Source organism: Otolemur garnettii, unplaced genomic scaffold, assembly GCF_000181295.1.
Source record: "Otolemur garnettii isolate 467f Iridium unplaced genomic scaffold, OtoGar3 scaffold00047, whole genome shotgun sequence".
NCBI classification, from domain to species: Eukaryota; Metazoa; Chordata; class Mammalia; order Primates; family Galagidae; genus Otolemur; species Otolemur garnettii.
In genome coordinates this window covers 9468475-9489703 of record NW_003852442.1, presented here as the reverse complement: position 1 = coordinate 9489703, position 21229 = coordinate 9468475, and the positions used below count along the sequence as shown (strand labels likewise).

Below are 21229 nucleotides of genomic sequence, written 5' to 3'. Positions count from 1 at the left end.
TTGCCTCAGCTTCCTGAGTAGCTGGGACTACAGGCTCCCACCACAACACCCGGCTATTTTTAGAGATGGGGGGGGGTCTCACTCTTGCTCAGGCTGGTCTCGAACCTGTGAGTTCAGGGAATCCGCCCGCCTCAGCCTCCCAGAGTGCTGGGATTACAGACATGAGCCACCATGCCAACCCCTGGGTTTCTTCAGCACAGAGCCTGAGAGACCTTCTCTACAGCTAGCTGCTGGATGTAGTCAGAGAGCCCTGGTAGGGCTGGAGCTTAATCAGGGAGCAGGGCTGGGCTGTCAGAACCAGGCTTGCCAGCTCTGCAGAGGGGAAAGAGGAAGGGTGGGGGCCTGCTCAGTGCTCAGGCTCTGCCCTCTCAGCATGCCCTCCACTCTTGCTCAGGCTGCCTGTGCTGGCATGGATTCTAGCTCCTTTCCTTAGGGCTGACACTCAAACTGCCCCATAGGTGGCCTTTTTTCTCTGTTCTGCCTGCCAGGGCAGCATGGGGCCTCAGGCTCTGAGTGCTCCCAGGGACCCTGAAGTTCTTTACCTGTATGGACAGATGAATTGCCCAAAGGGCTGATTGGTGGTGTGGTACTGAGCCCATCAATCTCATCTCCCGTGCAGTCCCATCCTCCCCCAACACTAGAGCGGGGAGGATTATTCACGGTTCACCAAGCTTACCCAGCAGTGGCTCATCTGTAATCCACAGCTGGGAGAAGGGCAGTCACAGGGACCAGGCCCAGCCTGTCCTTCTGGGAGGGGCCTTCTATGGGGAGTGTCAGGGAGTCAGTGTTCACAGTCCTCTGGGACTTTCTCTGGGCTGTTTTCTCTTAGGTTTCACCTGAAATTAACTGCTCACAGCTGGACAGGAACTGTGTTGATTTGAGGTGTGACTCTGGGAAATCACTGTACCTTACTGCTTGTTTGCCTTCTGGCTAAGAAGTGAGGACGAAGGGCTAATCTAGTCCTCTGAGGCCCCAGACTCAGCAGAGCAATGCTATCTGTGCAGATTTAGAGGGGAGAACCCTTGCTTTTGTCCACCCTCTGATTAAGTAGGTGAATCTTCTCCTGCCAGCTTTGTACCCTCTGGGACTTGGGGAGGGGTGTGGGGCTGGAGCATAGCCTGGGTGCCTCTGCAATTTATCTGCACATTATTTTTCCTATCTGCAGTTTCAGGGTCATGCTGCAGCAGCCTGGCACCTGGCAAGTGACAGGGAACCTGCCAGTGGATTACTGTGAACTAACAGCAAGACAGGCTGGCTTCGGGGGAGCAGTGCTGGCCTGGGCCAGTGATATCAGGGAGAAGGCCTGGACACTCGGCTAACCAGACAGTGTTGGACACAGCACCCACTGAGCAGCAGCTGTTCCCAGCCCCAGAGGACCCTGCAGCAGGCATAGGTGCTTTGTGACCCTGATGCACATCCAGTAGGGGTGGTGGCCACCAGGAGAAAAGGAACCAGCGCCTTGAATGGGAAGCAGAAAGGCAGAACCCACTGCAAGGAGGATCTTGGTCTCTGCTGCAAAGTCTTTTGACACCCTCAGCGCTTCCTGTTTTTCTCTTCTCAGGATTGGAGTCTGGTTACCCTCCTCTGGCAGAGGGGTTGGGCCTTCTAAGCTGGGGATGATTCTTGAAGGGAAAAACCCAGGTCCCCTGAAGCCCACGTGCTCTCTACTGTGATTGGAAGACGAGGATTCCCCACTGCAGGGGACGAGGGGCTGCCTCGGTGTCTGCCCATGAACCACAAGGACCCCAACTGCTCCAGACTGGATTGTTTCAAGCCACCAAAGAGGGCCCCCCCCAGAGCTGGCAGCCAGCAATCCCAAGGGACTAGAGGGCTGGGATGGACTGACCTCCCCCTCACCAGGCCAGCGGGAGAGGCAGAACCTCTGTGGCCTAGCTAGTGACGGAGAGACCCAATGAAGCCCTAAGCAGGGGCCCAAGTGGCTCAGGGACAGGGCGGCCACTCCTGCTGACGTGCTTTCTCCTTACCTTGAAGGAGGGTGTGGGTGAGCGACCCCTGCTGCTGTCCCCTATGCCCACATGCCCCTATGCCCTTTGCACGTAGTGCCAGAATAGGTAGGCTGTGCCGTGTTTGGTCCCTCAGTGGGCTGGGAAAGGAGTGGCCACGGTGACAGCTGCCTGCCTGCCAGCACCATGAAGTGCTCCCTGCGGGTGTGGTTCCTCTCTGTGGCCTTCCTGCTGGTGTTCATCATGTCTCTGCTCTTCACCTACTCGCACCACAGCATGGCCACCCTGCCCTACCTGGACTCGGGGGCCCTGGGTGGCACCCACCGGGTGAAGCTGGTGCCCGGCTATGCTGGCTTGCAGCGCCTCAGCAAGGAAGGGCTTGCCGGCAAGAGCTGTGCCTGCCACCGCTGCATGGGTGATGCGGGCTCCTCTGACTGGTTTGACAGCCACTTTGACAGCAACATCTCCCCTGTCTGGACCCGAGAGAACATGGACCTTCCCCCGGATGTCCAGAGGTGGTGGATGGTGAGAGCTATTGCCCCTTTAGCCTTCCTTGGCTGTCCCCTCTCCAGGGACCTGGCTCCCTGGTTTGGAGTCACTCTTAAAACCCCCTCTTGGAGTAGGGCTGTCTTCTGGCTCCCTGAGTCTTGACAAAGCTTGAGGCCCAGTTGACCAGAGATGTGTATAAGGATCACAGATTACTGGAGAGCACAGCAAGCTTTGGCTTGGAAGGATAGAGAACTAATATTTTCTAGTGCCAATAGGAGCCAGGCATAGGCCAGAAGTGCCTTCTGGACTAGGCAGGTAGCAAGGGAAATGAATGAGAAGGTGTCAAGAAGTGAGGTGCCTGGCCTGGGGGGGCCTGCCTTCATGAAGGAGGCAGCTGGCCCTTGGGCTCCAGGGTGATTGCTGTGCAAGGATGTAGCTCACGCTACTGCATGTGCTGACCTTTTAAGAAAACCCAGAAATCTAGATTTTTTTTTTACTAAATATCCTAATTTGTAAATGTTGGCTCAAAATAATTGCAAACACAAGAGCCACTTGTTTGGTTCTTTGATTGCTGGGCTGGGATGAGAAAGCCTCATATACTGTAGGGCTGGGGATTCTGTGCACAGGTCCTGTCCACCCATCCTCCCAGTAGGTTACCTTTCTTCTAAGTCTTCCACCTAGCCCTGCAGACTTTGCAGCAACACTCACAGGCTCTACAGGCCATCTGGTTGCCATGTGTCATCACAGGTGGGCCCCAGACTGGGGCCCTCTCCAGCTCCCTAAATTCCCTGCTCTGCTCTCAGAGAGCATGACCTCCCGTTTTCTCAGTTCAGAGACAATGTGAGGATGAGCCGATGACCAGGCTTATCAGAACAAAAGCTGCCTTCTGTTTTTTGAGACAGAGCCTCAAGCTGTCCCTCTGGGTAGAGTGCCATGGCATCACAGCTCACAGCAACCTCCAACTCCTGGGCTCAAGCGAGTCTCCTGCCTCTGCCTCCCAAGTTGCTGGGACCACAGGCCCACAACACCTGGCTATTTTTTTTTTAGTTGCAGCTGTCATTGTTGTTTGGCGGGCCCCGGCTGGATTCGAACCTGCCACCTTAGGTGTATGTGGCTGGCGCCTTAGCCACTTGAGCCACAGGTGCTGAGCCGGAAGCTGCCTTCTTTCTCAGAGAACCCAAGGCCAGGGTCTGCAGAGGAGGGGGTCACCAGGAGCCCCTTGGGTCCTTCCAGGACAGACTGGAGCCCCAAAAGGTGCTGCCCATTGCTCAGAGTCATAGCCTTCATTTCATGGAGGAAGTCAAGGTTCAGAGAGTACCCAGGGTTTGCCCAAGGTCATAGTCTCAGTGATGGCCATATTAGGCCAGGACAGGACTCTGGGCAATGGAAAATGCCCAGCAAACAGGCACGGCCTCCTGCTCAGAGGATGGAACTCAGCAGCTAATATACTTCTCTCCTGTTTCCCACAGCCACCCTCTTTTGCCATGAACATGGGAATTCTTGTCTCAGAGCCAAACTCTCTCTCCAGAAAGATCTCCCATCCCTTGAGCAGCTTCTGTTAGCCACACACCATGGAGTTATGGCTCCATCCACAGAATATATATTTATATATATTTTTTGGCTACGGTTGGGTTTGAACCCACCACCCTTGGCATATGGGCCTGGTGCCCTACTCCTTGAGCCACAGGCGCCACCCATCCATCCAGAGAATATTTTAAAGCCCTATTTTTGACATTACCAATTGGTGGCCCATGGGCCAAGTCCAAGTTCACTTGATGTTTTAAAAATATTCCATTAGTGGGTGGCACCTGCAGCTCAAAGGAGGAGGGCGCTGGCCTCATATGCAAAAAAAAAAAAAAAAATTCTATTAATGGCTCAGCACCTGTAGCTCAGTAGTTAGGGCACTGGCCACATGTACCAGGGCTGGTGGGTTTGAACCCTGCCTGGGCCTGCTAAACAACAACAACAACAACAAAAGACAGGCATTACAGCTGGTGTCTGTAGTCCCAGCTACTTGGGAGGCTGAGGTAAGAGAATCACTTAAGCCCAAGAGTTTGAGGTTGTTGTGAGCTGTGACACCATAGCACTCTACCAAGGGCGACATACTGAGACTCTATCCAAAAAAAAAAAAGAAAGAAAATTGCATTAGGTAACATTTAGAAATCAAGATAGTTCAGCTTATTTTGAAAAATTGGAAAATTTGGCCCTTCTAGGTTCATGATCCACACGGCAACAGCCAGCTGAAGTCGCCCCCTTTGGGGGGGGTTTGGGTTTTTTTTTTTTTTTTTTTAGAGACAGTCTCACTTTCTCGCCCTCAGTAGAGTGCCGTGGTGTCACAGCTCACTTTTTTTTTTGGATAAGACAGAATCTCACTCTGTCCCCGGGGGTAGAGTCCCTTGGTGTCCATAGTTCACAGCTCACAGCAACTTCAAACTCTGTTAGAGTGATCCTCGTGCCTCAGCCTCCAAAGTAGATGAGACTGCTGCCACAACTCCCAGCTAGTTTTTCTATTTTTAGAAAATAGGCGAGGTGGGGAGTGTCTTGCTTTTGCTCAGGCTGGTCTCGAACTCCTGGGTTCAAGGGATCCACCCATCTTGGTCTCCCAGAGTGCTGCGATTACAGGCGCGAGCCACCGCGCCCAGTCCAGTTGTCCCTTTTTGATGAAGTTCAGGATCTCCATTTTGCCATGGGCTCCACCCGCCCTCTGCTCCCGGTGTTTGGACCGTAGGCATTTGATTGCCGCACCTGTTCTTGCTGGAGATGGGGAGAACCAGTTTTATTTCAGCTATTCTGACTGCGAAAGTATTTATTTGCCTCTCTGCCCTTTCCCGAGGGCTCAGGGAGCCGCTCCGGGTGTCCAAGTAACGTTGCTTGGAAGCGGCGCTAGTAGCCCCGTCAGGCCGAGTCTCGGGGCGCCCCCTGTAGGCTGCTTGAGAAAGAGCCTTTGAAGGAAGCTGCTGGGCCTCGCAACACCGGTCTGCAGATCCCTGGAGAATGTGCTGCCGGGCACCTTGACCCCGAGCGCCCTTCCAGTGAGTGCTGAGAACAGCTCCATGACTAGCAGGGCTCTGGGTCCCTGAACAGTGGGACTCACACATAACCAGCGAGTTCCCGACTGCCTGATGGAGGAGCCCTGGATAAAGAGGTCCATGTGCGTGGACGCTAGGGGCGAGGGCAGCGGACCGGAGGCCGGAGTCCCTCCTCCACCTGCCTCTTTTTTCCCTCTTACAGATGTTGCAGCCCCAGTTCAAATCACACAACACTAACGAGGTGCTGGAGAAGCTGTTCCAGATAGTACCGGGTGAGAACCCTTACCGTGTCCGCGACCCCCACCAGTGCCGGCGCTGTGCCGTGGTGGGCAACTCGGGCAACCTGCGGGGCTCTGGCTACGGGCAGGATGTGGATGGACACAACTTCATCATGAGGTGAGCCCTGCAGAGCCTGCAGGAGGGGGGCTGGCCTGCTTGGCCTTGTCAGCTGTGGGATGCTGAGCCTTCCGGGACAGGTGGGCTCTCTTTGTCTGTTGGCGATGGCGGGCGGGGCAGAATTCCAAAGCCAAACTTCACTTGAGGCCAACAATCAGTTTCCAAGGCTCTGAATTCCTCTGAAAAAAACAGAAACTTGACTCTTGGCTGGCTGATGTTTGGTGAAAAATCTCAGCCAGTAGACCAAGAGCAAGGGCCCTAAACCAAACTAGCATCTTTCTTAATAGCAACAGGTGATTATTTCTGGCAAACTCACAGAAGACAGAGGCCGTAGGTGCAAAATGGAGCCATTCAGTGCTTGCTCTGGGCTCATTCATCCTAGACATCTGTGCCCAGCAGAGAGGAGAGGGGGATGGCCAGGAGGGCCGGGAGGGTGCTGTGTTCAGACAGGCGACACAGAGCAAGCCTGGGTGTGAAAGGGAGTAATGTGCTGCCCCTGCTCCTGAGCCCAGGTGTTTCTATTTCCTTTATCGACTTGGCTGGGGACAGGAAATCCCACGGTGGGATCCATCCCCTCCTTGGTGAAGGAAGAGCCTAAAGACTAGACATGCTGAAAATGCCCAGTTTTCACACATGGCTCAGGATGAGCATTGCAGAAAGACCAGGTTTCCCAGGAGGCAGAAGGGAGGGCTTTGTCTGAGAAACTGTTGCTGTCTCTATAGCAACACTGAGGAAGCAGCACTATGTCTCTGAGGCTTTCAACATTCCTTGCAAGACCTTCCTCATGTTGGGAAGTGGTGGTAAATAGGGAGAGGAGGATGGACCTGATGCAGGACCCCAGAGCCATCTGAGAATATCTCCATCTTCCATCTGCTGGCTCTTCAAATAGGAGGGAGGTGAGATGGGAGCTGGAAATGGTGACTGATGGTTGGAGGATGAGGCATCTGTCACTCCATCACTCTGTGGCCCTGGGGCACTTAGGGAAACCCAGGAAAATGCTCTCCCTGTGCCTGCCTCCCAGGCCACCTGAAACAAGTGGGAGCTCTCATTAGGCATCGCACTGATGGTTGGGAAGCTCCAGGGTGGAGGTCCAAAAGGTTTGGCTGCTGTGACAGCTGGGTGGTACTCAGCTGGGCAGGCCAGGTGGAAGAAGGAAATTTGTAGATGCTCCCTTGAAGGGGCCAGGCTAGGAGATGCGGTATAATGGGGTAGACCCAGAATTGCTTTCTCCAAGGGGTGACTCAGGTGACAGTCTGTTGGTCTGTACAGGAGCCAGATGGCAGTGGAGGTGACTCTGATTGTATGCATAACTTGGCGTGGAAGAAGTAGGGAGGATTCCCACCCTAGAAACAAGACCCCTTGGGAGAGCTGAGCTGAGTTACAGTGAGATAATAGCCTGATCGTCCAGTTTCCCCTCCCCCCAGTTGCCTCCTCTCCTGCATGTCCTCTGAGCCCTGCTGACTACCCAGATGGAGTTGAGCTATTTCTGTCTCACCTGGCCAGATATATCCACAGCTTCTAGAATGGTGCTTAGGAGACAGTGGGTACCCCATGAACGGATGAATTGAAAAAAGACGACTAGACACCCAGACAGCAACCCTAAACGAGATAGTACATCCTCCCTGCCCCCAAAAGCTGCTTTGGCCCCTGGAGGCAGCCAGGGACAGTCAGATTTCTAGACTATTTTGCTCCTTAGTCCTGGAGATACAGTTCATCTTCTCTGTCCTGCTTTGGCCTCTTTCCAGGGCTTGGCTTCTCTAGAATGAATCAGAGCCTCAAAACAGTCCTGCCCCCACTAAAGTGCCACATCTCCCCTTTCCCTTAGAGGCTATGAAACTCTTTCTGTTCCCTCATTCCCAGATGTTTGGAAGCTGGTGCCTAGCCAACAGTGGGGGCAGTGAAGGGGGCAGGCCCTGCAGCAGGGCTACCTGCTGTGTGGGAGGCAGGGTGATCCTGGCTGACAGGTCCAAGGAGGGATTGGAGGAAGCTCAGGCTGCCAGTTCAGTGGAGAAGGCAGTCTTCAGAAGCCAACCTGGGGTAGCAGCAACCCTTTGAGCTGCAGGACCAGCTCGGTTTCTCCATCTGCTAAGATGAAGTTATTTTCTTAGGTCCTACTTGACCCCAGCTCCTGCCCAGCCCAGGCCCTTGCCAACCTGAGTGACCAACCCAATTATTTCACCTCCTGCTTACCCCTTGCCATATTCCAGGCAGCTGACACCTCACTGTTAAGGCTTCCTCCCTACCTGCTCTGCTCTTTACAGACCCTGGGGGTGACTTGGCAGGGGGCAGATTCAGACTGTAGCTATGGTGACCTTAGGACACCAGTGCCTTTGTGTGGAGCTACAGCAGCAACTCCACAAACTGCTGAGAGTTATTCATGGGTGGGGAAAGATACTTCTTGGTGCCTCAAGGTCTAGGAGATATGTCAACAAACCCTAAAGACAGGCTCGGCACCTGTGGCTCAAGTGGCTAAGGCGCCAGCCATATACACCTGAGCTGGCGGGTTCCAATCCAGCCCAGGCAACAATGACAGCTGCATCCAAAAAATATCTGGGCATCGTGGCAGGCGCCTGTAGTCCCAGCTACTTGGGAGGCAGGGACAGGAGAATCGCTTGAGTGCAGGAGTTGGAGGTTGCTGTGAGCTATGATGCCACAGCACTCTAACTCTACCCAGGGCAGCTTGAGGCTCTGTCTCAAAAAAAAAAAAAAGGACCAAGAGACCAGAAGGGCACTGAAACAGGTAGCAGAGGGGCAGTTCATCAAAAGGTATGGATCTAGTTGCTAGGTCCTGTTATAAGGACAGAGGATTCTGTAAGAAAGATTCTAGGCATATGTGTGGGCCTAGTGCACTCCCACCCCAGTGCATCTTCCAGTCCCTCCAGAAAGGAAAAAACAGAGGTAGGAGACATGGTGTTGGGAGCATCCTGGACAGCAGCCTGCGGCCCTCCCAGCCCCCCTTGCTGGGGGCGGCGGGGAGTGATGGGAGCAAGGAAGCCAACATGGGAGCTTCTGTAGTGCAGGGAGCCCTCACCCAGCCACCTAATGGTCCAGCCACTGCAAGGACAGGGAACATTTGTGCTGGTTTTACAGAAGTGGCACAAAAAGCTAACTACTTCGCTACCTTCCTCCTGGACCTCTGTGTCACCCCACCTTGGTAGTCATGATTCTACCAGGTGGCCTGTGAGACACGAATATCTGCATAATAGTCTGAGCAGAAAAGACAAGACCAACAGGTTTAAAGCAGGTTCATCTCTTATGTGAGATGCTTACCAAAACGGGGAGCTTTGATTTTATTTATCCTGTGTTTTGCACAAGTTGAAAGGAAGTAGAAGCCTTCGTGGCTTGCTATGCCCAGGGAGGTAGAGGCCTATGTTCACTGTCTGGAAACCAGGAGAGATGGCACATTGCATCACCTGAAAGATAGCCAGGGTGGATACCCTTAGAATTCGGGGCATTCTGCTTGGCCTTAGAGTGTTAGGGCAATCAAGGAACAGGGTTCTGTGGGTAGCAGAATAGAGGCTTCCATCCAGCCCAAGGGAATGCCTAGACTTATCTTACTTTCACTGCCAAGCAGAGAGGGCAGAACAGCCAGGTAAGTTGGAAGCTGTGGAAGGCTGTTCTGTTCTTTCTTTACAAAAAATTATAATCTGGGCACAGCGACTCACTCCTATAATCCTAGCAATTTGGAAGGCTGAGGTGAGAGGATTGTCTGAGCCAAAGAGTTCGACACCAGCCTGGGCAACAGAGCAAGACTTCATCTCAAAAGATAAATATTTAAGGCCAGACGCAGTGGCTTGCACCTATAATCCTAGCAATCTGGAAGCTAAGGCAGGTGGATTTTCCTGAGCTCACGGGTTTGAGATCAGCCTGAGCAAGAGTGAGACCCCATCTCTTAAAATAACTGAGCGTTGTGGTAGGTACCTATAATTCTAGCTTACTTGGGAGGCTAAATCAAGAGATTCAGTCCTAGCTACTTTGGGAGGCTCAATCAACACTTGAGCCCAAGAGTTGGAGGTTGCTGTGAGCTATGATGCCATAGCACTCTAATCAAGGGTGACAAAGTGAGAATCTGTCTAATATATATATATATATATATATATATAAAATTTATATATAAATGTATATATAAATATATATATTAAAAATCACCAAAGTAGGCTGGGTGCAGTAGTATACACCCTTAATCCCAGCTACGCAGGATGCTAACATGGGAGGATTACTTGAGTCTAAGAATTTGAGCTTAAGAGTCCAGCCTGGGCAACATGGTGAGACCCTGTCTCTTAGAAAAAATTCATAAAAGTACATACTTGGTATTGAACAAAAAAGGTTATGGTATGGTGGCTCATATCTATCATTCTAAGGCTAAGGATTATTCAAGGGCAGGAATTTGAGACCAGTGTGAACAAGAGGGAGACTCTGTTTACATAAAAAATTGAAAACTTAGGCTGGGCATAGTGGCTCATGCCTGTAATCCTAGCACTCTGGGAGGTCAAGGCAGGTGGATTGCTTAAGCTTGGAAGTTTGAGACCAGCCTGAGCAAGAGTGAGACTTTGTCTCAAAAAAAAAAAAGGAAAAGAAAAAGAAAAGAAACATTAGCTGGATTGGTAACTGTAGTCCCAGCTACTTGGGAGACTAAAGCAGGCGGCTCACTTGAGCCCAGAAGCTTGAGGTTGCTGTGAGCTATGAGTGACAGAGATACTGTCTCAAAAAAAAAATTCAAACGCAAACAGAAATGTATACAATAAAAAAGTTAATCTTTAGGCTTGGAGCCTATGGATCAAGCGGCTAAGGCACCAGCCACATAGACCTGAGCTGGCGGGTTCCAATCCAGCCCGGGCTTGCCAAAAACAATGACAACTACAACCAAAAATAGCCAGGCAGTGTGGCGGGCACCTGTAGTCCCAGCTACTTGGGAGGCTGAGGCAGGAGAATCATTTGAACCCAGGAGTTGGAGTTGTGAGCTGTGATGCCACAGTACTCTACCCAGGGTGACAGCTTGAGACTCTGTCTCAAAAAAAAAAAGTTAATCTCCCCAATCCCATTTCCTGAGAGTAACCATTGTTAACAATTTTAATATTATTCTGGACTTTTTCTATTCGTATACAAAAGTATGTTTTTGTTTCATTTTTCCCCTTTCCTGTGTTGTAATTTCCTCTTGCTGCACATAGTAGGTACTAAAATTTATATATTAAAAGAAGTGGGACACTTAACACTTCTTTTTAATAGAATAGTTTTTTTACTAGCACATGTAAATTTACTTCATTGAATCTGATGTCCACATAGTATTCCATTATATGAATGTGCCAAAGTGTGTTAATCAGTTCTCTCTTGTTTTTTGTTGTTTTGAGGCAGGGTCTTCCCTATTGTCCCTGCTATAGGGCAGTGGCACAGTCTAGCTCACTGCAACCTCACACTCATGGGCTCAAGCAATCCTGTCTTAGTTTCCCAAGTAGCAGGGACTAAAGGTGCATATCATCACACTGAGTTGATTTTTCTATATTTTGTAGAGATTGGGTCTCTTTCTTGTTCAGACTGGTCTAGAACTCCCAGCTGCAAGCAATCCTCCCATCTTTGCCTCCCAAAGTGCCGGGATTATGGGCATGAACCACTGTGCCTGGCCTTCAGTCTACTTTTTATTATCCATTTTTGATAGGTAGCACTAAATTGTCCTCTAAAAATCTTGTACCAGTGTCTTATGTCACCCTCTCCTCCTTGCAGAATGAATCAGGCACCAACTGTGGGCTTTGAGCAGGATGTTGGCAGCCGAACCACCCATCATTTCATGTACCCTGAGAGTGCCAAGAATCTGCCTGCCAATGTCAGCTTTGTGTTGGTGCCCTTCAAGGCCCTGGACTTACTGTGGATTGCCAGTGCCCTATCCACGGGGCAGATCCGATTGTGAGCCTCTTTAACTGGGAGTGAATATGGATGACAGGATCACCTTGGGAGGCAGCTTCCTGGGGACCAGATTGTAGAATTCCTTTAATCGAACATTTTGACCAAGACAGGGCTGGTGAGGTGGGAGGGCCTCAAATGGTGAGTTAGCTGAGGGCACAGTTTGTTCCTTATCACTTCCTGCATGGTGCCATCCAGCCAGAAGTGAGGAAAGGACCATCTGCTTTGGGTCTCCTTTCTGGGATGTGGCTCCTGACTGAGGGAACGCTGCCTTCTGACGACTGTCTTTGAGGATAATTGTCCCATCCCAGCCAGGAACCATGGGAAATCCAATTCACTAAGTATTGCATAACAGCTTTATCAAGATAAAATTTACATGCCACATGACTCACCCACTTAAAGTGTATAATTTGTTGACTTTTAGTATATTCACAGAGTTTTGTAACCATGATCATAATAACTTTTACAATATTTTATGTTTTAAAGATCTTTAAAGTTCTACTGATACCCCATGCATGTGAGCCATCACTCCACTCCACCTGCCCCCAGCTTTGGGAAACCACCAGTCTACTCTCTGTCGCATCATGTATTTTGTTGTGTAGTAAAATTACATAATACAAAAGGGACCATTTTAAATTGAACAGGTCAGCATATTCACATTGTTGTACAACCATCACCACTCTGTCCAGAACATTTTACCCAAATGGAAACTCTGGACACATTACATGCTAACTCCATTCTTCCTTCCCCTCAACCCTTGGTAACCTTATTCTGCTTTCCTACTTGCCTCTGTAAGAGGGATCATTCCATTTTTGTCCTTTTGTGTTAGCTTATTTCTCTTAACATAATGTCTTCAAGATTCATTCAAGTTGTAACTTGTGTCGGAATTTCCCATTTTTTAAGGCTGTTCATCCATTTGTACACCAATGGACATTTAGTTTGTTTTACCTAAACACAAAAGTATAATTTAGTTTACTGACTTTAAGGTGTTCATAGTGTTGTTTTGGGAGACCTGTGCCATAGAGCTGAAGTGCCATAGCTCTGCAGAGAAGGGTGCAGGTTGGCTAATACCAAGTGGAGCTCATGCCAAGACCAAAGGGAACAGAGAGAGGACAGAGGTGAGAACACAGATTTGAGTTTAGATGAACAGTCAACTCAAGTGGAGAGCTCACAGCAGATAGGTGGGGGGAGGTTGCAGCTGGATTATGGAAGGCCCCAGGGCTTATCTAAAACATCCCTGTTTTATCCTAAATGATGTGGGGAGCCAGTGAAGGCTTCTGAGCTAGACCCTGCAGGAGTGAAGTAAAGTGGGAGAACCGGCTAGAAACAGATCAGTCTGGAAGTTGCTAGGACTGAGCAGGGAAGAGAGGCCCCCCTGGGTCCCACAGGTCTATCTGAAGTATTATCTTTCTGTTTACAGCACCTATGCCCCAGTGAAGTCCTTCCTTCGAGTGGACAAAGAAAAGGTAAGCTCCATACATCAGTGGAAACTGTTCACCTGACCCATGTGCCTGGTTCTGTGAGTCAGGTATGCCCCAGTTCCTTTCTAGAACCTTCTCAGTCCCCATCTGGGATGCCTGACCCCAGCAGTGGCCACAGAAACTGGGGAATTTGGACACACAGGTCCATTGGTGGGCATGGAGGAACTGGCAGAAGCTGCTCAGAGCAGGTCATAGTGGATCACACCTGTAATCTTAATACTCTGGAAGGCCGGGCAGGTGGATCGCTTGAGCTCAGGAGTTTGAGACCAGCCTGAGCAAGATTGAGACCCCACCTCTAAAAATAGCTGAGCATTGTGGTGGATGGATATAGTCCCACCTACGTGGGAGGCCTGAGCCCAAGAGTTTGAGGTTTCTGTAAGCTATGATGCTGTGGATTGCCAGTGCCCTATGCCAGGGCAGATCCGATTGTGAGCCTCTTTGTTAACTGGGAGTGAATATGGATGACAGGATCACCTTGGGAGGCAGCTTCCTGGGACCAGATTGTAGAATTCCTTTAATCGAACATTTTGACTAAGAGGGGTTGGTGAGGTGGAAGGGCCTCAAATGGTGAGTTAGCTGAGAAAGACAGATCGTCTCCAAAAAAAGAAAAAAAGAAAAGAAAAAAGCTGCTCAGAGGCTTTCCTGAATCTCTGGGCCACCAAACCCCTCATGTGCCTGTTACCTCTTCCCTCCCAGGTCCAGATTTATAACCCAGCTTTCTTCAAGTACATCCATGACAGGTGGACTGAACATCACGGGCGGTACCCCTCCACAGGGATGCTGGTTCTCTTCTTTGCCCTGCATGTGTGTGATGAGGTGGGTAGGCCCCAGCCACGGGTAGTGGGAACAATGGGCTGGAACAGAGGGAATGCAGCCCTTCTTAGATCTTAGCAGTGCTTCCAGAGGAATGTTTTATAGATAGAAACCTGTGGCTTTGATTTCCCCCATCTCGAAGCTGCAAAGCATAGATCTACATTTCCCAAACTGTCACTTTCAAGATTTTACCAAATCTGAAATCAATTCATTAAAAAGTTAAATTAGGGCAGTGCCTGTGGCTCACTGGGTAAGGCACTGACCCCATATATCGAGGGTGGCAGGTTCAAACCCAGCCCCAGCCAAACTGCAACAACAACAAGTTAAATTTCTAGTCAGGCGTTGTTGTGGGTGCCTGTAGTCCCCACTACTTGGCAAGCTGAGGCAGGAGGATTGCTTGTACCACAAAGTTTGAGCTATGATGCCAAGGCAGTCTAGCTGGGGCAATCGAGTGAGACTTTGTCTCAAAAGCGAACAAAAAATGTCAAATTACTGAAAAAGGAAATAGGTAATATCATCTATGATAGTATTCTATCAGAAAGAAAAAGTAAGTATAACCATAAATAGAATGGAAAGAGTGATTACATTTCAGCTAGATGGCTGTCCCCCACAGCTGTGAGCTTTAGACATACTCTGTGTTAAAAATGTAAGTATTCGGACCCTGTGGCTCAAGCTGCTAAGGTGCCAGCCACATACACCTGAGCTGGTGGGTTTGAATCCAGCCCAGGTCTGCCAAACAACAATGAAGCTGCAACCAAAAAAAAATAGCTGGGCGTTGTGGCAGGTGCCTGTAGTCCCAGCTACTTGGGATGCAGAGGCAGGAGAATTGCTTGAGCCCAGGAGTTGGGGGTTGCTGTGAGCTGTGATGCCACAGCACTCTACCCAGGGCAACAGATTGAGGCTCTGTCTCAAAAAAAAAAAAAAAAATTGCAGGTTAATGCTGGGTGGGTGTAGTGACTCACTCACGTCTGTAATCAATCCTAGCACTTTGAGAGGCCGAGGAGGGTGGATTGCTTAAGGTCAGGAGTTAGAGACCGGCCTGAACAAGAGAGATACCTCCTCTCTAAAAATAGCCGGGTGTTGTGCAAGGTACCTGTAGTCCCAACTACTTGGGAGGCTGAGGCAAGAGAATCGCTTGAGTCCAAGAGTTGGAGGTTGCTGTGAGCTGTGATGCTACGGCACTCTATCCAGGGTGACAAAGTGAGACTCTGTCTCAAAAAAGAAAATAAATAAAAATGCAAGTTAATCATCAAAGCACCCTATTTCACTAGCAGCAGGGGCTATTGTGCCACAAGGGCACACCCCACCTTTCCCAGTAAGTTGGGCACTGTATAGTACTGGGTACTTGATCAGCTTTCAAATAAAAGTACTCCATTTAAAAAAAACCCCGGAAGTTAGCAAGGGCCGGAAAGGAGACCTGGAAAGAGAAGTCTCTCCCCATGTGAGTCAGTGTCCTTGCGCCAGGCTTGGGTGTCCCCCTGTCTCTCCCTGGTACCTCCCGTACTCCGCGAGTGGAGCCAGTCAGCCTCACAGGAGGTTGTCTGTCGCTAAGGCCCCTTCTCCTCCACCACGACCGGAGGCCGTCCCTTGCCCTGTCCTCCATGGTCGCATGGTGAGCTGACCCTAACCACCCTTCCTTGCAGGTGAACGTGTATGGGTTCGGGGCCGACAGCCGGGGCAACTGGCACCACTACTGGGAGAATAACCGGTACGCGGGCGAGTTCCGGAAGACGGGCGTGCATGACGCAGACTTCGAGGCACACATCATTGACATGCTGGCCAAGGCCAGCAAGATCGAAGTCTATCGAGGCAACTGAGCCCGCCATTGCCGACCCTCCCAGCCCTAGCTCGGGTGTGTGCTCCGGCCCGGAACTCGGAGCCAGCCCCAGGGCGGTGGCCTGGTGAGCGGGCCCCGCCCCGGGCGTCGCCAGGCAATCGGGAGCGATGCCAGAGCGGGGTCTGGACCAATCATGCTGCAGCCCAGCGGGCGCCTGCCGACCCCTGCCAATCATGAATTTTGGGGCCTGGCACCAATCAGCGCTACAGTTGGGTGAAGCTTGTTTCTCCTAGCCAATCATGCGACTCAAAGAGAACTTCGGCACTCGGCCCGTCCCCTCCAATCAATGGCCTCTGGGGGCAGGCCTACGGCCGCTCAATCTCTACGCTCCTGTGCTTTCGGTTGGTTTTCTTGTGGTCTAAGCAAAGAGGTAGCCTTGGCCTTGGTGGTACTTCCCCTGGGTTCACAGCCGGGAGTATCGTAGTTACTGGCCGGCCGGAGGCCTGACTCCGGTGGGGCGGTGTCCCGTGGGGCCTCGGCTGGGCTTGCTGCAGGTGGAGGAGTGGCCGGGGGGTCCTGGGGGTGCTTTTCCCCCCCCCCCCGAGAGCAAAGTGGCGGTTTCCGCGATCGCTCAGGCCTCCGCAGGGCCCCAGGCGCCGCGTTTCCTTTGTCCTTTGGTCCCAGAGGGTGAGTGCAAACCCACCAAAGAAACGCGGTCGCTGAGGGGCCCCACGGGCCCCTCACCCCGGCCCCCGCTTGGAACCACCTCTGATCTGACCCCAGCGCTTCGTGTCTCGCCCTTGCTAGGGGTGGCATTTGCGTAGGGCCCTACCCCGGAACATAGGTGTAAGGAACAGGGCAGGGGACAAGGAAGCCCTGTCACATCCAATGTAAGGTGCTTCTTACTCACGTGTGCCCTCGGCCCCTTCTGTTCACCCACAACCTTTTTAGCGTCTCTCCTTTAGGCCCTGGGCCTCACCAGCCTCCTTGTTGCTCTGGAAAAAAAAAAAATCAGAAAACTTGCCCTGGGATGGGGCCCTGCTGCTTTCTCTCTCTCTGTTTCTCTCCCTCATCTTTGGCTGGCTTAGGGAGGGAGAGCAGCACTATGGATAGAAGGCCAGAGGTGGGGAGCCCAGCTGCTCGCTGCATGCCCCTCCCTCCTCTTCACCCCACAGAGTGATGCTTGCTTAGGGGTGATTGTGCTTCGGGCTCAATAATTTAGTTAACGTGAAGCTACCAGGTATGGCTGACCAACAAAGATTCTTTTAAAATTCTGAGCTGGCTGTGCCAGTAGCCAGGAGCCTTGTGGGAGTAGATTGCCCACTGCATGCCTCCTGCCACAGGCCCCCCTGCTCACCTCCTGCCTCCTCCCTCCAAACCCAGAAGGGCTGGGACACTGACCATCAGGGGTTCCAGCTGGAAGCTGCTGGCACAACAGAACCCAGCTTAGGTCCCCAGAGGGAGCTGCTCACCCTTCAAGGTTGGGGAAATTTAGGAGGGAGAAAGGGCTTCTGTGAAGCTCTCAAATCAACCATTAAAAGGATCCCCTTTCCCACCAGTGATGACACACACGCCCCCCTTTTTCTCAGTTGACACCACTAAGCAGCCTTTTGGCCATTGGTATAGTTCCTACAGCTGGCTGGGGGAACAGTGACAAGCAGGGGACTTTGTTACGGAAGGGTTGGGATAGCCAGTGGGCAATGAGAAGAATTAATATATTGAGAACTTACATCTTGTCTGTTGCTTCCCACTTCCAAGCTTAGGAGGAGTAAAGAAAAAGGGTGGATGGGGGATTTTGCAGACTGCCTCTCAGGGCTTCCCCCTCAGTCCCAGACAATAAAGGCACCAGACATTCTTGTCAGTCTCAGCTCAGTTCAGCGCTTCCAGAAGAGGCTGTTTTGAGTGTTTTGAAAATGAAAAACAATGCAATTATGCCAAACAGTATTGAGCAGAGTAATTTATTTCTTTTTTGTTTCTTTTTCTACTTTTGTTTAAACCATTAATCCCATTCTGGAAGATGTAGGTCCCAGCATCCAACCCAGATCTTCTCTGCAATAGTTATTTAAAGTTTTTAATTTCCTTCCCTCTCTCTTTTTGAATTAAAAAGAACAACAAAACCATACAGTCCTTGACCTGTTCTGAAATGTGCATGATCATGGGAAGAAGGCAGATCTGAGAATGGGGATATGGGAGGGAGGCGAGATGATTCCTAGACACCCCTGCCGTTTAAACATCCACAGTCCGTAAGACACATCTGACAGATGTGAACATTTTGGTTAAAAAATACATTGTCTCTGCTGGGTGCCTGTAGCACAGTGGTTAAAGTGCCAGCCACATACACCAAAGGTGGCAGGTTCGAGCCCAGCTCTGGGCCAGCTAAACAGCAATGACAACTACAAACAAAACATAGCCGGGTGTTGTGGCAGGTACCTGTAGTCTCAGTTACCAGGAAGGCTGAGGCAAGAGAATCACTTGAGCCCAGGAATTTGAAGTTGCTGTGAGCTGTTACGCCAGAGCACTCTACAAAGGGTGACATAGTGAGACTATTGTCTCAGAGTCTCAAAAAGAAAAAAAAAATACATTGTTTCATCTTTAGTTTTCCCCCCCAAAGAGGAATGCATTAAAATTCCTGGCAGCAACTCCCCACAGGGGAGTTGTTTAAACCCCTCTGTAAACACAGGGTCTCAGGTCTTGTCAGAGGCTCTGATGGCCCACAGGCTGGGCCATCCCCACTCCCCTGGGGACAAGTTCACCTGGGCCAGGTTTTCCCCAATTTGGCACATCCTGCTGTCACTCCACAGCCTCCTACAACATGGACCCAACATCTCAACTGTGGGTGCTACATAGGATAGGATAGTGGCTTCTGAGAGAGCTGCTGGAGGCAAAGTTCCTCCACTGCTGGCTTCTCTGCTTACCTGTGCACCTTTTCCCTGCCACCCTCCGTGAGCTGTGCTCCAGTGACATATGCTTCATTACTCACATGGTAAGCTGACATTCTGCTACTGCCAGAAGCCAGCAGTGGAGAGCACTGGGCATATGGGACGTAAGCCCTCAGGGATTGTGGAGAAGACGCAACCCCAGGACACAATGTTCTGAAGCCAACTGGAAGGGATGTTAACAAGGCTGGGAGCTGGCTGTCCCTGGTCTCCCTTTCTACTAGTGGAAGGGAGGTTAGGTCTGGCTTTTCAGGTTTTTTTTTTTTTTTTGCAGTTTTTGGCCGGGGCTGGGTTTGAACCTGCCACCTCCAGCATATGGGGCCAGCGTCCTACTCCTTTGAGCCACAAGCACTGCCCCTGGCTTTTCAGTTTTTAATGGAAATGGAAGATGAACATGGGGGTTGTCCTCAAGCTGTTCCTGCAGCAGGACACATGGCTTAGGATACCAAGCTTTTTTTTTTTTTTTTTTTGAGACAGTCTTACTCTGTTGTCCTGGGTTGAGTGCCATGGCATCAGCCTAGCTCACACCAACCTCAAATTCCTGGGCTCAAGCAATCCTCCTGCCTCAGCCTCCCCAGTATCTGCAACTACAAGCACCCACCACAACCCCTGGCTTATTTTATTTTTAGTAGAGACAGGATCTCACTCTTGCTCAGGCTAGTCTGAACTCCTGAGCTCAATCTACCCACCTGGTCCTTCCAGAGTGCTGGGATTACAGGCATGAGCCACTGTACTTGGCCAATTTCTTGATCTTTTAAAAAGTGAAACATATTCTTTTTTTCTCTTTGAACATCCCAACATACTTAAAAGTCTTTATCAGGCATTCCATAAAATTATTTATTTTTTGAGACAGAGCCTCAAGCTATCCCCCTGGGTAGAGTGCTATAGCATCACAGCTCACAGCAACCTCCAACTCCTGGGCTCAAGCGAGTCTCCTGCCTCAGCCTCCCAAGTAGCTGGGACCACAGGCGCCCGCCACAATGCCCAGCTATTTTTTGGTTGCAGCCATCATTATTGTTTTGGTGGGCCCGGGCTGGATTTGAACCCGCCACCTTAGGTGTATGTGGCTGGCACCTTAGCCACTTGAGCCACAGGCACCAAGCCTATTTTTTTTTTTTTTTTTTTTTTTGCAGTTTTTGGCTAGGGCTGGGTTTGAACCCACCACCTCTGGTATGTGGGGCTGTCACCCTAACTCCTTTGAGCCACAGGCACCATCCATAAAATTTTTATCTTGGGGGAATTTTTGATGTTGTTGGCAGGAATTTTTGATGTTGTTGGCTTTATTAGCATTAAAGTTGGAATTCTGGGGCGGTACCTGTGGCTCAAAGAGTGGGGTGCTGGCCCCATATGCCAGAGGTGGTGGGTTCAAACCCATCCCTGGCCAAAAAAAAAAAAGTTGGAATTCTGATTTTCAGGTTCATGTTAAAGGTTTTTTCTTCCTAATTTTCTCTCCCCACAATGCTAGTTGGCTTGCTCACAGCACCTGGCTCCATCCAACTCTCCACCCCCAGGGGCTGTTATTCTAGAACAAGATCAGCTGACCTTATCAGAGATTGTGGGGTTCCTACCCAGCAGAGATTTGGGGTTATCACAGAACCAGCTGGGCAGTCAATAGTGTCACTTACCTGTTACAAGGTGGGCTCCAAGTTGTCCTATCCCTGTTCTGGGCCTGCGCCTTTAACACACCTGAAGTCCAACCACGCAGGGGAGGTCACAGCAGGCTCAGTCAGAGTGCAGAGTCCCCTCGATGCCACAGGATCTAAGTTCAGGCTAGTCTCTTGTCTGGACTGCAGCCCAACGAGCTTTCCGCCTCAGCTCTCCTCACCACTTTGTATTTTCGCTCCATTGCTAGCCCATGAAAATATTTATCTTGTTTTTGAGTCAAATGGTGTTTTCTGTTCTCCACTTTTCCATTTTCTCTCTTGTTGTTTGGGTCAGAGTGGTGTCAACGACTGAACCCTTTAACTAACTATGGCTCTGACTCTGCCTGGCCTCCTCTCTTCCTCCTTCTCCATGCCCAGCCTGCTCCCTTCACAGCACCCACCTCAACTTGTCCCTTTGCATCTTGCTATAACCCCTTCCACTCACCCCAGCCATGGTGCCCAAGCCCTCCCACCCTTGCAGTCTCTCCAGCACCACCTTCTCCACACTCAGTCTTGCACCTGCTCTTAAAACACACCCACTCATCTTACCCGTTGCCTTGGTGGCCATGACTCTGGCTCAGGCTCACACAGTTCTGCCACATGCTCACCCTCTGTAAGACCAGAATTGCTCACAGCCAAAGGAGAGCAAAATTACAACTTAAAAAAAAAAAAATCTGTAAGAACTTATCAAATTACTGCCCCAAGAAGTGCCTCTACAGAAAGCATGCATAAATGTTTTTATAGTACTAGAATGAGGAAAGCTTTTCTAGCCCTGACATGAAATCCAGATTTCTTTTTTTTTTTTT

The 21229-nt window shown here is 50.6% G+C and overlaps 1 protein-coding gene across 1 annotated transcript; it reads left to right on the top strand.

Moving 5' to 3' along the window:
* Positions 1-1167: 1167 nt before the first annotated feature.
* Positions 1168-16826, top strand: ST3GAL2 (ST3 beta-galactoside alpha-2,3-sialyltransferase 2). The gene is made up of 6 exons (XM_003791370.3): positions 1168-2489; positions 5685-5878; positions 11597-11776; positions 13194-13239; positions 13951-14070; positions 15711-16826. The coding sequence occupies exons 1-6, from the start codon at positions 2151-2153 to the stop codon at positions 15882-15884; spliced, it is 1053 nt and encodes a 350-aa protein (XP_003791418.1). The 5' UTR covers positions 1168-2150; the 3' UTR covers positions 15885-16826.
* Positions 16827-21229: the final 4403 nt, after the last annotated feature.